Consider the following 17,716-nt stretch of genomic DNA (forward strand, 5'->3'; position numbering starts at 1 on the left):
CAATATAATCAAAAATTATAAATTTATACAATGTAATTGGACTTGCAAACAATGTAACTGCATATATATTGCCAAGGGCATCAAAAAAGAAAACAAATTGGATTCACATTGATATTTGAATGTTTTGAACTCAGTATTTTTGATGATTCCATAGATTCTTATATAATTTTGAGAAAATCATTTTTAATTACGACATTAGAGCAACATATTGTGAATTGTGTAAGTATGACCACAATAATGTAATTGAAAATATCAATGTGTAATTACGCATTGGAATAATATAATTATTCATTTGTTTTGTAATTAAAAGTTATCAGTGTAATTACGGATTAAAATAATGTACTTAAAACTATCAATGTGTAATAATGCATTAAAATAATGTAATTAGTTAATAGAGATTTGAATGTCCAGAGAAAGAGGAGAGCATTCCCACCAGCTCTGAGGCAAAAACAACATAAGCACCAAAGACAAACAACCCCACAACATCAAATATCTCAAACACCAAAACCACAACATGAAATACCCCAAACAAACAAACTCACAACATGGAAGATCCCAAACAAACAAACCCCCAACTAGCCAAGAAAGAAAAGCAACGACCTATCAACCTAAACAAATCAAGCTGTGAAGATATGACTGTCTCATTTTACAGAGGTCCTAATTATATTGTTTCGATGATAATTACACAGTATATGACCTAGATTAGATTGTTTAGGTTGATAATTACACAGTGTCTAACCTTCAATCTACAAATTGGTTTTCAAATTTCCAAAATCAAATCAGGACCAAACAAATATGAAACTAACTAATAAAATTAGAAAAAGTGGTGTGTTACATGTTTCTTCCTCTACAAAAACAAGGTCTTCACTCTTCTCGGTGATAATACTAAACGAAATCATTTTTTTTTTTAAATTTGATGGGAAGTATACTCTTCACTCTCTTCCCTTACATTAAAAGGTCTCACCTTTACAAATCTTTGAGACTACTACCAACCTCTACTAGTGCTTCTCAACGGCTTCCTCATCACCATCTAATATTAGTGATGTCATCTTCCTCGGATCTATGGCGTCATCTACAAAAAAAGAATAGAGAGAGGTTGCAGATGGCGAGTGGTTGGAGAGGGAGAGAGATTGTAGATGGAGAATGGTTAGAGAGAAAGAGGGGTTGTAGATAAGTATTAGATTTATAAGAGAGAAAATTTTGAATTTCAAAATATTATTTAGTTTTGAAACTACCATGTCATGTGACTGATGTGGAATGACAGGTGTATTAGGGATAGTTAGGGATGTTTGAATATGTATGACTAGTACTACCGTAGAAAAATTAGGAATAGTTTGTTCATATCCAATGAGGGGCTACATTTTTTTTCTTTTATAGACACAAGAAAAATTAAGAATACTCTACCCTAATGAAAAGAGCACCCACAGATTTTTCTTCCCAAATCAAGGTTTTCCCCCACAAATCAAGGTTATGTCTCCTCTTATCTGATGGGCACATGATATATTTTTAGTATTTTTTTTAAATACAAAAACAAACAAAAAAAAACCTAAATAAAGGATTGTTCTCATTCTGCAGGCGGACGCCCAAAGTGTGTTTTTTTTTTTCCCTTTGATTTTCTTTAAGATCAAGAACAAGTAAATACAATGGGCACCCAATTTTTCACTTTTTAACCTTTTTTAAGCGCTCTGCTTGGATTTCAAAAAAGAAAGAGGTTAAGTGAGGGAAGAGTTAATGATGTGGTAGTAATCTTGCTTGGAAAGGAGGTGGAGTTAATAAATTAATGAAAGTTAAGGAGAGTTGAAAAATACGAGTTAAAAAAATTCTTAAAGTTAAAATGAGTTTAAAATTTGAATGGACAATTTGGAAATCAAGAAACAAAATTTTCTCTTTATCTCACTAATCCCAAAATCTGAGATCCCCAAATCAAGAGGTTAAAAACACTACAGGAACTGGATGCTATTACGACATTTTTTTATCTGCGCTTTTGGAGAAGCGTCGACACTCATTTATTATATCATCGCTTATTTATAAAGCGTTGTCGTATCAAAAAATAATTCGCGTGAAATGTTTGGAACGAAATATATCGCGGCATTTAAAGCGTCGTAATATTCCAGCGCTTTAAAAACAAACGTTGTGATAACTTTTCTAATAAGCCGCGTCATAAATAAAATAATAATAATAACAACGTTTCTAAAAAAATATATCGTAACATTATCTATATTAATGATGCTTAAACTCAAAAGCGCTTTTAGTCTTAATTAAATAAATTTTGATTTATAAGCCTTCAGATTAAATCCACATACTTATATCTACAAATAAAAATAAATATGAACCAATTAATATGATAGACTTTAAATCATACCAAAATATACACTTATTACATACGTTAGCCTTTTATGTACACTCATAAGACATATATACATATAAAAATTTAGGGCTAACTTCGCACTATATGACCTAATTACTTTGTTTGTGTTAATTTACAGTGATAGATGCATCAGATCAATACTAATATATAAAAATCAATAAGAGTTGTTTGTTTAGGTCTAGGTCTATATAAGGGTTTGTAGTTTAATTAACATGAAGGACTATGTTTAGGGTTTAGGATGCTTGACATTCAAAGTTTAGTGTTTGGGTAATGTAAAAATTATTTGTTTTAAGTATAGGTTTACATAAAGGTTTGCGTTTATATATATATATATATATAAACGCAAACCTTATAATATATATATATATAATATATATATATTATATTTATATAATATATATATATATATTATATAAATATTTAATATTTAATATGTATATATATATATAATATATATACATATATATATGTATATATATATATACATATATATAAAAAATATATATATATAATATGTATATATTTATATTTATATTTATATATAAAATATGTATGTATATATATAATACACACATATACACAGACAGTGCATGCACTGTCTGTGTATATGTATATATGTATGTGTATTATATATATATATATATATATACACAGACAGTACATATGTATATATTTATATGTGTGTATATGTATATGTGTGTATATATATACATACGTACATATATATATACGTATATATATACACAGATAGTGCATATGTATATATATATATATGTGTGTGTGTATGTATGTATATGTGTATATATATATATGTATATATATACACAGACAGTGCATGTGTGTGTGTGTATATATATATGTGTGTGTATATATATAGCACTGTCTGTGTATATGTATATATGTATGTGTATTATATATATATATATATATATATGTATATATACACAGACAGTGCATATGTATATATTTATATGTGTGTATATATATATATACATACATATATATATATATATGTATATATATACACAGATAGTGCATATGTATATATATATATATGTGTGTATGTATATGTGTATATATATATATGTATATATATACACAGACAGTGCATATGTGTGTGTATGTGTGTGTATATATATATATATATATATGTGTGTGTGTGTGTGTGTATATATGTGTGTGTCTGTGTGTATATACATATACATATATATAATATATAATATATACGTGTATATACATATATATGTATATATATAATATATATGTGTATATATAACTTATGGGCTTTTAGAATTTTTTTATTTAAAGGGGTAATAGGTTGGAGTAAAACTTCTCATTACTTTTTATTACCCAGGTCCCCCCACTAGTAAACTTTATGTGTAAAAAATAAGCTCAATTACTAAAATTTATTACAGGAGTAAAAGTTATACTGACATAACAAACACAAGTAAACTTAAAATTTAATTACCCTTGTAACTATTACACCCCATTACCCTCGTACCAAACGCAGCATAAGGGTATCATGTTTAGATTTTAGAATTTAGGGTTTGACATTTAGGGTTTATGTTTAGAGTTTGGGATATGAGCATATATAGTGCATGTACTCATTTACAAACAATATAATATTTCTTAAATATCAATCATAACACAAAATTATTATTATCCAATAGTTTAAATTTGAAACCTAATTAATCAAGATTAAATGAAAAAAATAAGTTTATTTTATTATTAAGTGGCGCTTAATAAGCGCCGTTGATGCAATAATATCATGGCGCTAAATCCTTTAGAGTTGTTATATATTTAGACTTAGTATCAAAAATTGGAAAACGAGGACGTTCTTTTTTATAGCTATTAAATTTAATTATTACTATAAATGTAATTGTCTTTATAATTTAAAAACACTTTATTTTTGAAGTGTCGTAAAAAGCAATCTTTCAATGACGCTTTGTTGTTAAACATCGTAATTTAGAGAATATTACTATGCTTAACTTCTTAAAAGTCGTGTTACTGGTGAAGTCGACAACGATGATGAAGACGAGATGGAGAGGCTACAAGTGCCTTGAAAAGAAGTTTTTTTTTTTTTTTTTGAAAAACCGGACGATGTTCCTGGAATGGCATTTATGATAAACTTGTAAGTGGGTAAAACACTTACAAATGGTAAGACTCATGTAGCAAAAACAAAAACAAAAACCTTGAGAAAAAAAAATGAGACACGATAAAAGATCGAAAGAACTACTGCCTAAAGTTCAAACTTTACACCTGATTCATGCAACTTTGATCCTTAAGAATCATTGACAGAAGAAAATTAGGGTCATCTTCAATCCCGAGCTTCCATATTTTACAGCCTCCTTGACCAAACAATGAGCAGTGGCATTACCATCTTGACGCATGTGAGAGAAAAGGTGCAGAGTAAAGCTATTTAGGCGTCTCTTCATTTTCTTAATAATCGCACTCCACCCAATGAGATATTCTTCATCAGCCTTCAACTCTTGAATAACCGTTAAGGAGTCACATTCCAGTATAATGTTCCTAGAGCCCAAATCAATGGCAACCAATTTAAAAGAAGTCTGCAGAAGAAGTGGAGAGAATCATAACAAACCAAATTAACGAAAGAGATTTTGACATTGATTTGAATTAAAATAGTTTAGAGAAAACCTTATCAAGTCATTGATTTACCAAAAACTCTAACCTCACATCATCTCTTTAAGGGTTTTTTTTTTTATGGATCATCTCTTCAAGGTTAATTAAGAGATTCTCTTGTATATGCAATATCATTTGATTAATTAATTAACCTAGTCCATATGGTTTAGGGCATGTATCAATCATCAAGAGACTCAAAAAGGACACACATCACAATAATGACACTCAAAAGTACACTTGTCGCATAATTGTTAAATGTTTTTAGAGAGAAAAAAAAATATGTTATACAATTATAGTCGCCAGTATAGAATATTTTGTTAATTCATTCAGTATTACTGAATTATCAATACTGAATTAAGATGATAATTTCACTATTTATATCTAATTTTTTTTATTTTCTATTGAACTTCTATGCTAACACAAATAAGATTGTATTTCAATATTAAAAATTATATAAATTTATACATCTGATTTCTCTGTTTCTATTTCTTCTTCTTTTTTAACACCAGACATCATATAGATATGTAATTTAGATTTTTGTTTTTAATGAATTTTATTAAATATTTTTAGGAATAAATGTAGGGGCCAAATTTGGTAATAGGCCCAAATACAACCCAATAGTCCACAACTCAAACAATTATCAACCTAAATCCTCGTGGCACAAAGGGGTGTACAAATCTAATTACACTTATGATGCTCAAGGCCTAAATCTATGTCCAAGAGACACCTGCACAAGCAAATATGGTTCTAAGATGCCATCAAGCATAGGTATCAACATGCTGACAAACTTCATTATGCTCAGTAGGCCCAAATGCTTTGTCTTTTGCGAAGCCCACTACCTCAAACACACATGCACTCACTAGCTTTAAAGATTTGATTTTCAGCAGAATCTCGGGAGCCACTCGTGCAATTAACCACGAAGGGCCTCTAATGGTTGGCTGATTCTGAGATTTGAGGACGTCCTTATCCTCATGAGCTACCCATCGGGTCCCTAAACTACTATAAATAGGATCTTGGGGTGTAGAGTAAACTATCCAAAATTTCAATATCATCATTCTACTATGAACTCTCTAGCACCCCTAGTCTAAGCCAAGTCCTGCCTCTAGACCACCACCGATCATCATGGAGATGCTACTCAGAGCACTCCAGATTGTGCTCACTACGACGGTCGCGGTGAACTCTACTCACTTTCTCTTTCTATCTCTCTTTATTCTCTACTTATTTCTTAGTACTGCATTTCTAACTTGACCGTCAGAGGTTCATTGGCCGGTACCACACTAGTGTCAAGAACACTCACGACTTTCATTCTCTATTCTTTTTGTAGATTATTGGTAGCCATCATTGATAGATCATCAATTGTAGATTTGACCGTCTAGAGCAACTAACTAATAACTCTTGTATTAGCAAAAAATTATAATTTATTATAATAATTAATAGTTACAAACTATCATTTTATATATTTTTTATGTATATTCTTATAAAATAAAGAAAAATATTAAATATGGGCTTCAATTGGCAAACATTTCTAATAATAGTTACCGTTATCAGACATAGAAAATTGTTACCATACCGATGATTTTGGCAACTCAAATAATGATACCATTATCATTATCATTACCAATAATGTTGGTATACCGATTGATCGATAATGGTAAACCGATAATTAGTAAATTTATCAATTCTTTTGAAAAACTTTCAGTATTCAAAATCTTGTTAAGATGGAAGAGGAAAAGAGTTGAAGAAGAAGAGGTTGAGAAGGATGAACTATGAGTTCTCAGCTGATAGCTAACTTAAGTATGAAGCATGAACAACTAAATTTGAATACAATAGAGATTGAAAATACTAATAAAAGATAAATATTCATTTTCTAATAGTTGCAAGAATAACGTGGCCTTGAAGATATGAAAGCCCAAACTAATATAGAAATAGCTTAACCTAAAGACCCAAAAGATTATAAGACCATGAACCCAGTTGAGATAACAAGCCCATAAAATAGAAGTTCAGTCTTCAAGTAAAAAACTTTCAACCAGGGTTTTTTGATAAGTTCATATATTCTCTCATTTTAATACTCTCTAAACTTGATTTTTGTTAGAGGATTGGCTTTAAAAAGGACTTATTACTTTGTTTTCTTCATTTTCAGTTTTCTCGAACACTTGGATGGTTTTTGATGAAAAAGGGTCTATTTTGAGTATTTTGAAGAACCGTCAATTGGAGAATAAAGCTAAGACCTTGACGAATGTTGGAGAATATTTTGGGAATTTTCGGTGAAGCCAATTGATCCAGAATTCGAAGATAAGTTGATCTGAAATATGATCTCTGTAGAACTGCGCTATCTGTGAAAAAGTGGGTTTAGAAGATTCCACATAGTTTTTCTAGAGACGTGTGAGATAGCCCTGGAAAGCTAAGACATCAAGCTTCAATTTACATATTTTTGGAGATTTTTCTGAAGGGAGTAACATGGTAAAAAAGTCCGAGACATCCAGCAGTCCAGTTTTCTAATCAAAGAAGAAGTCAACCTCTTTCCTTTTTGTTGGGTTTATTGTTTTGGAAACTAGGAGTTGCTGTGAGGTTTCCTTGGAGTTTTAGTATTTGTTTTAGAGGAAGTTTAGGGTTTGAAAGAGGTTACAAAAAGGAGGACTTCATAAGACTTTTTTTTTTTCGGGAGGTTCAGACACTCAGATATTCAACCGACTTTTCTAGGGTGTTCTCCAACCTTTCTTGTGGTTTTCATTCATAACTATGCGTAACTAAACACTTTTACTAGGGCGTGATGAAATCTTAATATGATTCTCTAGTTTGTTTATTGTTCTTATCTTTGATTGCACTTTTGATGTTGGATTTCTAATCAATGTGCTATATATACTTGTTTGATTGTTTGGATGATTGGCCACCAACTAAGTTTTCAACTAAGTAATTTGATACAAGCTCACGTAGATACCATACCGGGTTTGGGATCAGCTTCTTGTGATTAGGAATTGGGAACGCCTAGGGTAGATACCATACTCCTAGGGTTTACCTGGCATGTTAATGAATTCTTGAACTTAAGGAAATCTTGCATGTTCATATTTGAGTTAGATACCATAACCAAATTGCATGTTAAGATAAAGGAATTAGCCTAGATACCATAGGTAATTCACGCCTTAGTGGATTCGCCAACAACATCGACTGAGTGGATTAAAGGTGAGGTAATCAACAACTAGAGAGGATTATTAAGATGGATTCATTGTCCTAGTACTTTCATAAATTTGCTTTCACAATCGAAATCAACAATTTTGTATTTTCTTTACTTCGTTACTTTGATTTCATCGCTTGCTATCTACAATCAACCATCTCTCAAGAATTGTTTCTTTTGCTAAGTTTAGTATAGTAATTAATCGTATTGTTTGTCCAATCCTTGTGGTTCGACCTCGTTCTTGCATAACCTATTCTACTATATTCTTGTGGGCTTGCGAGTATTTTAATTTGGGATTTTTGTTTGCTTATTTTAAGTGATCAAAAAAATTTGCTATCATTTTTCTTTCAAATGAAAACCCTAGCATAAGAAAAGGGAAGAAAAAAATGATTGTTTTTTTCTTTCAGTTAGAAGTACTTTGATCTCTAAAAAGATCTTGATACTTGTAGTAGGGGGATTTGGATTACATGCAAGTTCCATACAAGGATCGTACATTGATCATGCAACTTTTCCGAGACAATCTGACACTTTGGACTTATGATATTAAGGTTTGTTACTTCCTTATTACCCTTGATGTATTTTTTTTTTTTTCTGTTTCTTCTCCTCAATTTGTAGGAAGTTTAGATGGCATATATTTGGTGATCCTTAAACACCCTGGCAATTATATGGTGTCTTACAGTCTTCATTGTTTTGTGTTTTAGGATGATGCTGGGGATGAAATAAAGGAGGCATCATCCAAACGCGTATCTGGCGAGGGGCAGCAGTCACGAATTTCAATCTCACAGAATATTATATTATGTACTCTCTCTTTTTTTAATCTTGCAACCTTTACTTAGTTTTAGATGCCTTATGGGTTGTTGTAGTAGGATTTCTTAATGAATTTGGTGATCTTGATTGTAGACAGCTCCTAGGTTTTATATGTTCCGGTAGATCGTAAATGTGCTTTTATTATTCTAGTGAACTTCCTGCCATACCTATGAGATCACATAGTTGTTGGGATTCCAACTAATTCCTTGCCATTCTTTTTCAACGAGATTTGGTTCGTCTCAACGAACTTCATCCTTTTCCTTACAAGGTCTTCCATCTTAATGTCACATGTTATGCTGACTAGGCATGAGTTGCATGACCTTTATTTGTTTATCCACACTTACAAATCTTGTGGCTTGACCCATGATTGGGGGAATTGACATAAGACTCAGCTTGAGTGGCTTAAAACCACTGCAATTTTATTTTATTTTTGAAAAAATCATAATTGTGTTTTGATCGGATTTACGAATACAATAATTTTTTTTTTCTAAACAAAAATCAATTTATAGTCAATAGTCAATAATTTCATTTTTTTTTCCAATTCAATTTGATTTTTATTTGATAAAAAGTATATTGTTGAATCGGTAATAGTAATAGTGTTGAAAAAATCATAATTGTGTTTTGATCGGATTTACGAATACAATAATTTTTTTTTTCTAAACAAAAATCAATTTATATTCAATAGTCAATAATTTCATTTTTTTATCCAATTCAATTTGATTTTTATTTGATAAAAAATATATTGTTGAATCGGTAATAGTAATAGTGTAATACCCCATCAAAACACATCCATGATGTATTTTTAAAAAAAAAAAGAAAAAAACTTTTTGTAGTGGCTTTAAAAGCCATCATCCATGATTCGGACATTAGAGGTTTGTCACTTTTAGGGAATCGAATTTACATATAAACACCACGTCCACAAGGCACTAAATCAGTGCCTATATTTCTACACGGTCTCAGCTCTCTCTCTCAAGACTCTGAATTCACTGAAGTCATTCTCTAACATGGCTGCCAACATCTCCTCCGTCATCGCCTGGTATCTCTCGTTGTCTTCCCTTCTTACATATGTGTATCCATGTAGTTTATGTACTTGCTTCACCCGCTAATGCCTTCTATTTCTCGATATTCAGGGGCTCAGGAGAAGACGGACAACTAGGAATCGGCAGCAACGAAGAGAAAGAGTGGGTCTGTGTCGTCAAAGGACTTGAGCCCTACAAAGTCCGCTCCGTGGTCGCCGGAAGCCGAAACTCCCTCGCCATTTGCGACGACGGCAAGGTCCTCTTTTGTCTTCCTGATTCAATAAAATGTTACTCTATGTGTGTGTTGATGAGCGACTATTTTGTACTAGACAAGTCCTTACGTGTGTTGTGTGTGTGCTTTGAATGAACTGGGTAATAGTTGTTCACATGGGGTTGGAACCAGAGAGGGACCTTAGGGCACCCGCCTGAGACTAACCAAAACTCCCAAGCACACCCTAAAACAGAGAACATTCCTAGCCAGGTTAAAGCTCTCGCATATGTCAATATTGTTCAGGTAAAATTCCACTACCAAGATTATTGGCCACATGAAAAGAGTTCTTCTTCTGTAATTTTTTTTAGAATGAGTTTCGGATTTGTAATTTCAGGCCGCTATTGGTGGGTGGCATTGTTTGGCTGTTGACGATCAAGGCAGAGCCTATGCTTGGGGTAATACTATAATCAAGTTGGTTCTTTTTATTTTTTAATGTTCTCCTTTGTTAGTGACCCCTTTTTTTATGTCTTCTTTGTATGTTTGTTGGGTAAGTGTATGGAAAGAAAACAGTACATAAATAATAAATTATGCTTCAATTATTGATAAATTGTATAGCTCATTTTGCATATTTAACGTGTGCGTGATTTTGAAACAATAAATGTACTAATTTGTCACCACTTTCATCTGCTTTCTTGGTAAGAAAACAGTTAGACAATTTCTTTGCCTTGTTGCCTGAGATTGTTTAGGTATATTTGCGATGAACCTAAGGGCATGACATGTATATGGTGCAGGTGGCAATGAGTATGGTCAGTGTGGTGAAGAACCTGAAAGGAAGGATGACACTGGCAGGCCCTTGAAAAGGGATATTGTGATTCCCCATCGTTGTGCATCGAAGCTTGTGGTTCGCCAGGTGACTACCTTTTACATTTCAATGGTAGTTGGCATGTGTAAAATCTGATTGCATCTTGACCTTTTCCATGCTAGAAGTCACTTGACCTTTTCTCACTCAAATATATATTAGCTTAAAACTGTACAAAGTCCCTGTAAAAACCTTTTTTTTTTTCTACATAAAAAGAATGTAATACACATGGAGTTGGAGCAAACTTTCTCCATAATTGTTATGTGGAGGAAACCAAGTTGGTGACTGTATTTGGCATCCTCTATATGTTCCTTATGTAGCGTAACTTCAAATTTTTCCTGAGTTATTTTTGTAGTTTCTCCTAGAATGGGTTCTTTTACGAAGTATTCGTAGCTGCATTTTTGTGTAGGAGAGCTGATTAATGCACAATTGGCCCAGTCATATGATTTCCCTATAAAAGTATTCAAATATAGATTTCTCAGACAGGAAGTGGCATGATTTTGCAGTTTTGTAAGCTCTACTTCTCTGATTCTGGATTTTGCATTTGGAACCGAGATAGATAATATGAGGCCTACATGGATTTTCAGCGAATTCTAAATGTTGATGAAACAGGTAGCTGCTGGTGGTACTCACTCTGTGGTGCTTACACGTGAAGGACATGTATGGACTTGGGGTCAACCGTGGCCTCCTGGTGACATGTACAGTCCCTTTTGGCTGAATTCCCTAAACTCATCTCACGCATGTCTAGTGTCTCTCCTTTTTACTATCCTCATGAGAGTACTTTATGGATTTCTTTGTCTCTTTTTTCTTTTCTTTTTTTCCTTTTGGTCTCTACAGAAAACAAATTTCCATTCCTGTGAGAGTACAAGGCCTTGAAAGGGTGAAGCTTATTGCAGTGGGGGCATTCCATAATTTGGCCCTTCAAGAGGATGGAACTTTATGGGCATGGGGTAATAATGAGTATGGACAACTTGGTACCGGGGATACCCAACCAAGATCACAGCCTATTCTTGTTCAAGGGCTTGCTGGTCTTAACTTGGTTTGTATCATATCCTTCTTACTGTTTGTCAGCTCTTGCCAAAATTTTTTTTCCCACAAACAACTGAAACCGACAATACTAACATGATTTTCAATTTTGTCTGAATTTTCAACTTCTGCAACATTCTTTTTGGTGTTAGCTTCTGAGTTTCAAGAACAAGTTAAGGTAATCTGTCCTCAAAACCCCTCAGAAATTCAAAACAATATTATGCTTTGGTTTTCCCAAATTGCTAAGCCCATAGAAAAGATTCAATGTTTCTTGGTCAGCCAAATAAATAGCAACGTGAAATGTATTTTCAGTTGTACTAGATTTAGAGTAAAAATTGTGCCTTTCCTTGACTAGGATAACTTCTTCAATTTGTGACCAACTTTATTGGGTGTTGGACTGCATTTGGTGAATTTCTTTAAAGTCTTGAGACCATATTGCCTTCAGGGTGGGCCTGAAATTATTGAAGAATGGTTCTAAGCAAGTCAGGAAAGGGGGATGAGGAGGGTTTTGTTCACTTATCTGTGCATAAAGATGTCATAGCTGTTATTTTGATCTGACCTATGAGGTTTTTTTCTCACTTAGCAGTGCATCAAACTTTTTTGCTTTTTTATATATGTCTTGTTTTATTGGTCTGGAAGTTATTGCTTGAACTCTTTTTGGTCAGGCCAAGCAGCTAGGAAGAAATGTAAAGAACGAGAATTGTTGAAACTAGCATATTGGAAGATCAATAGGCTCTGTTTCAAATTTACTAATCTTTAATTTTGGTTACTGAAGTATGGTTAGATAGTTGTTGTTCTGGTGGTTGCTTTGTGTTCTGATGGCTATAGCATAAGAAAGACACTTCTTCCACTATTTCATATCCCTAAGGCGTTTTGTATGGAAATCTAGGTTGATATTGCTGCTGGAGGATGGCATTCAACTGCATTGACTGATGATGGAGAGGTATGCATACTTTTGATTTGGGCACTAATTGGAATCATAATAAACTTAAAGGCAGCCCATTATTTTAGCCATCGAGCGTTATTTGACACACCACTTATGGAAACAAATGTCCCTTTGTCAGATAAACTCTAAGCCCTGTGACAGCTTTAAAACACGAGAGTGCATCTCCAACAAAGAGAAGATGAGATCTTTAAAGTTATTCCCTTCACTAACTTTAAACCTTTCCAAATAACTTCCCTCTTTTACCTTCATCATAATTTTTCCCAGGACTTCCATCACAAGGATGGTTTAAAAAAAGGTGATCAGCTCTCTTTGTATTAGAGTGTTTCTAGAGTGGAAAACCTAGAAGCTTTCCCATTTATGGTGATCAAAAAAGGAGTAGTAATTCAATTTTTTGATCCATTTTACACATCTTTCACGAAAGTCCCATCAGCATATCCCAATTGACGTGATTTAAAGCCTTTTTCGATTCAAGTTTACAAATCAACCCTTTACTGTCCCTTTTGCGGTAAATGTGGATAATCTCTTTTCATATTGCAGTGCATCATATATATAACAACCTCCACATGAGCTCATATTCTTTAATTGTCCTTTTCAGAGATTTGTCTATGAAACTCTCTATAGGCAATTAAAATACAAGAAGTTAAGTGAGTGTCTGCGTGTGAGCTTTACTTCTTTTTTATTTTATTTATTCTATTTTATTTTCTCCCTATTGTATACTTCCCATGGACTAGGCGCATGCTCTTTAGCTAATATTATGAAGTGCTCTTGTTTGTTAAGTCTAAAACGGCATAACATGGAACCCTGCTATGCCTATTGCCTGAGCCCTTTTTAACAAAATGAATGGGTTGTTCAAGTTTTAAATCATTATGATAGATAACATATAATATCCTTCGTTCCAGGTGTATGGCTGGGGAAGAGGGGAACATGGGAGGCTTGGATTTGGAGATAGTGACAAGAGCAGTAAAATGTTGCCTCAGAGGGTTAATCTTTTGGCAGGGGAGGACATTGTTCAGGTAACAACAATGTGAAGAAATAACCTTTCTAATAGCTTATGGGATACATTTTTACCAAGATCAATTTATGAAAAGGTACATTTTTATTAAGAACCCATATACGAAAAGAGCGCCACATTGTTTGCTACTGAGGGTCTGGTCTTACACATACAGACAATTGTGTGAAGACAGGAAGCACGGACACGGACACAGGACATGACACGACACGGACACTTTGACACTGCAATTTCAAAATTTGCAGGACACGGACATGGCAAGGACACGCATACATAAATAATATATATATGTCATATGTAAGAAATAACACAAACAAATATTTTTCTACTCTCACTTTCACTTGATCTTTGAACCCTAACAAGTAACAACTATTTAAGGTAGTGCAACTCTTTCTCATTTGATTAAGATAAGAGCACTTTTAATTGCAAAAAAGGTTTTTTGAATAAAAATCATTTATGGGTTCTCTTCAAGATAACAAAAGCATGTAATGGATTACAACTACTAACTCTGTATGATCTTGAAATTAGTGTCTTAAAATTAAATCTACGTACATTAGTATAGTATAATTTCTGTATACTTCCATTTTAGGTTGGTGTTGATAATGTATACTTCCATTTTAGGGTGGTGTTGATAAGGAAGATTCCAGACTTGTGATTCAAACCTTACTGACTTTGTGTAACTTGTATGTTGTCTATTGCTGTGTCCGGGAAGTGTCCATCTTTAAAAAATTTAAGAAAAAACAACACAGCTTGGACTCGTGTCCGAGGAGTGTTCGACACGGACACGTCGCCATTTTAGGAGCGTCCGTGCTTCCTACTGTGAACTTATATGCTTAAGATCATGGTTACCTTGTAATATTAGAAAGAGTTTTATAACCATAGAATGAAAATATATACAATCGTTGAAGTTGAGTCTACTTGGTATAAACATACAAGAATGCTTTTGATTTGCGAACTGGTGCTTTAATTGTGGTCTCCTGTAAATAGTGGTGTTGCCAAGTAGTTTGTGGCTTGTATCTTTCATTGGTTCACTTTTAAACCTTTTAGCATATGATTGATTTATTTCAAATCCAGGTGTCTTGTGGTGGGACTCATTCGGTTGCTTTGACACTTGATGGACGAATGTTTTCGGTACGTATATTTAACATGTATTGTACTAATCGTATGGGAGTCATGGAATTGAATTCCAACCTCATCGAATAGTAAGCAACCAGGCATTAATGTCTTCTATTTTGCTTCCCTTGATCTGTGCTTGGTGTTTTCAACTGGCAAGCTTAAATTGTCATAATGAATGATCTCTTCTTGCAATTCAAAATAAATTTTTTGTTGATGGGTTTTCTTACTGCAGTTTGGTCGAGGTGACCACGGGCGACTTGGATATGGGAGGAAGGCAACTACAGGCCAACCAATGGAAGTGCCTATAAACATTCCACCTCCAAAAGATGCTGATGCTGGTGCTGACGGACATTGGATTGCTAAACTTGTTGCTTGCGGAGGACGCCACACCCTTACAATTGCAGAATGGCAGATTGATGACTCAAAACAATCATAGAATACTAAATTCTAGTGACAATGCTAAGATTGGGGTTGTGTAGTAGACATCTCATAACCCCTTAATATGCATAGGACAGATTGGGAATTAAGAAGGTCGATATTTGAGGCAACATGCTTGCTTTGTTTTTTCTCTCTCTTTTAGGTTAAGTACTGGATGAAAACCCAGTACGGAAATAATGTCAAATCACGCCCACTATGAAAATAATGTCAAATCACGCCAAAGTGGGCGTTAGAATCTGTAATCTCCCACGTTAAGGGATCAGAACCAATGTTTTTTATTATTGAGAAAGCATAATAGAACAGTCGGTCATGCTTCTTATGTTGCTGCAAAACTAGTTTTATCTCTTCTTACCAGCTACATCCACATGAAATCCATACAAAAGTGTATTTCAAACACAAATTACACAACCATATCTAGCTCTATTAGCAAATTCAGCATTCACAAACCAGGGCATAAATGTACAGGACTCTCTTTTAGGTTATGGTCTCAGTATCAATCTTTTGAGGTTCGCGAGACGTTTCTACGAAACCATTGCCGCCACCGTGGTTGCTGCTGTAACTGCGATAATCAGGCCCGTATTTGCTGTAGAACATCCCAGCATGAAGAACGTACACATGTAGCAGTTGACTTGCCATCGCTATTATGATAAATGCTTCTAATGTTTGCTGCAAATCAAGCCAAAATGTCCTGTTTAATCAACTTCCATTGTACTTGGTTGTTTGGCCAGAAAATGAACGAATCCGAATCTCAATCTCAAATGGATACAAGAATTTTAAGAACATCTAATTAGCTACATGAGGCATATGTACACACTTATTTAAGGCTGCAATGGGATTCAAAAAAATTATTATCAGTTGCTTTCCTCTGTGCCTCCTAGTATTATCTCCTTGCACACTAGTCTGCATCAAGAAAAGCCCAAACAACACAACACAAAGAAAAAGAAATCAGCGCAAGAAATATATTTCCGAATCTACTGGGCATGGGAGTTAAACTTACGACGCCCAAACAACACAACACACAGAGAAAAATGAATCAGTGCAAGAAATATATTTCAAAAACTACTCAGCGTGGGAGTTGAATTTGAGACGCCCAAATAACACAACACAAAGAAAAAGGAATCAGTGCAAGAAACATATTTCCAAAACTACTGGATGTGAGAGTTCAACTTACAACCTCTTGCATTTGCAAAGAGTTAGGTGACTAGCACACAATGATACCAGATTCAGGTCATGATTAAGTCCTAATAGAATAACAGTTAATCATGTCCCACATAAGAAATTAACGCATAATACTGCTTTGTGTATATGATGTTAGGATTGGATGTAATACCCAAAAGCTAGAGCAGTAAGAGCCCAAGAAATGATTCCCAAAGAAAATGCTTCAGCCAAACTCTCATTTCTCCAAGCATAAAAATGCATGATCCCAGCTATCACTGAGCAAGCCCCAACCACTCCAGCTATTAAGGCAAACATCAATACAAAGCTCGTTGTTGTATTACCATCCAAATCTATGCACAAAACAGTCTTTTAATTTTTACACATTTTGAAAGTCAAAGAAGCAATATTTTTTGGTCATTAACAAAACCCAGAAGAAGAAATTGAACCAAAGAGACATACGTGGGTGATTCTGTTCACCATCGATGTATTTGTCAAGAGACCATCCAGCTAGTCCGAGAATGATGACATTAGCCACCAAGTTCACTGCTAAAAGAATACCCATAAAATCCCTACCATCTCTTCCAACCGCCATTACTAGAACTCGCTCGATATTCACTTCAATCTACACTGAGGCAAAGACAGAGAGGCTCATGAGGTTTATGAAAAATATAAGAAAAAAGACGGCCTTTTGCGTAAGGGTTTTTTTGAAAAATAACCCTCGTTTATAAACATTTTTCAAATCTAACCCATCTTTTTAAAACACTTAAATATAACCCTTTTGACAAAGGAAAAGATAAAATTACCCATTGCACAGTTCAAAATCCTAAAAGTCAACAGTTATCGTCTCGAATTGCGTAAAACCCGTCCTTTCATCTTCTTCTTCGTTTATTCACACACGAGCATAAAAAATTCTCTCACATCTGTATCTTCTTCCTTCAACTTCTTCG

At 33.7% G+C, this 17,716-nt stretch overlaps 1 protein-coding gene across 2 annotated transcripts; it reads left to right on the plus strand.

Moving 5' to 3' along the window:
- Window positions 1–9,862: 9,862 nt before the first annotated feature.
- LOC119987146 (ultraviolet-B receptor UVR8-like) lies at window positions 9,863–15,921 on the plus strand. Of its 2 annotated transcripts, XM_038831941.1 has the most exons (11): window positions 9,863–10,023; window positions 10,118–10,262; window positions 10,386–10,520; window positions 10,612–10,672; window positions 11,009–11,127; window positions 11,689–11,774; window positions 11,914–12,115; window positions 12,992–13,045; window positions 13,948–14,061; window positions 15,132–15,188; window positions 15,406–15,921. In XM_038831941.1, the coding sequence occupies exons 1-11, from the start codon at window positions 9,992–9,994 to the stop codon at window positions 15,607–15,609; spliced, it is 1,209 nt and encodes a 402-aa protein (XP_038687869.1). In that variant the 5' UTR covers window positions 9,863–9,991; the 3' UTR covers window positions 15,610–15,921. The 2 variants fall into 2 exon arrangements, with proteins under 2 accessions (XP_038687869.1, XP_038687875.1); XM_038831947.1 differs by lacking the exon at window positions 15,132–15,188.
- Window positions 15,922–17,716: the final 1,795 nt, after the last annotated feature.

Source organism: Tripterygium wilfordii, chromosome 3 (assembly GCF_013401445.1).
Source record: "Tripterygium wilfordii isolate XIE 37 chromosome 3, ASM1340144v1, whole genome shotgun sequence".
In the NCBI taxonomy this organism is placed as follows: Eukaryota; Viridiplantae; Streptophyta; class Magnoliopsida; order Celastrales; family Celastraceae; genus Tripterygium; species Tripterygium wilfordii.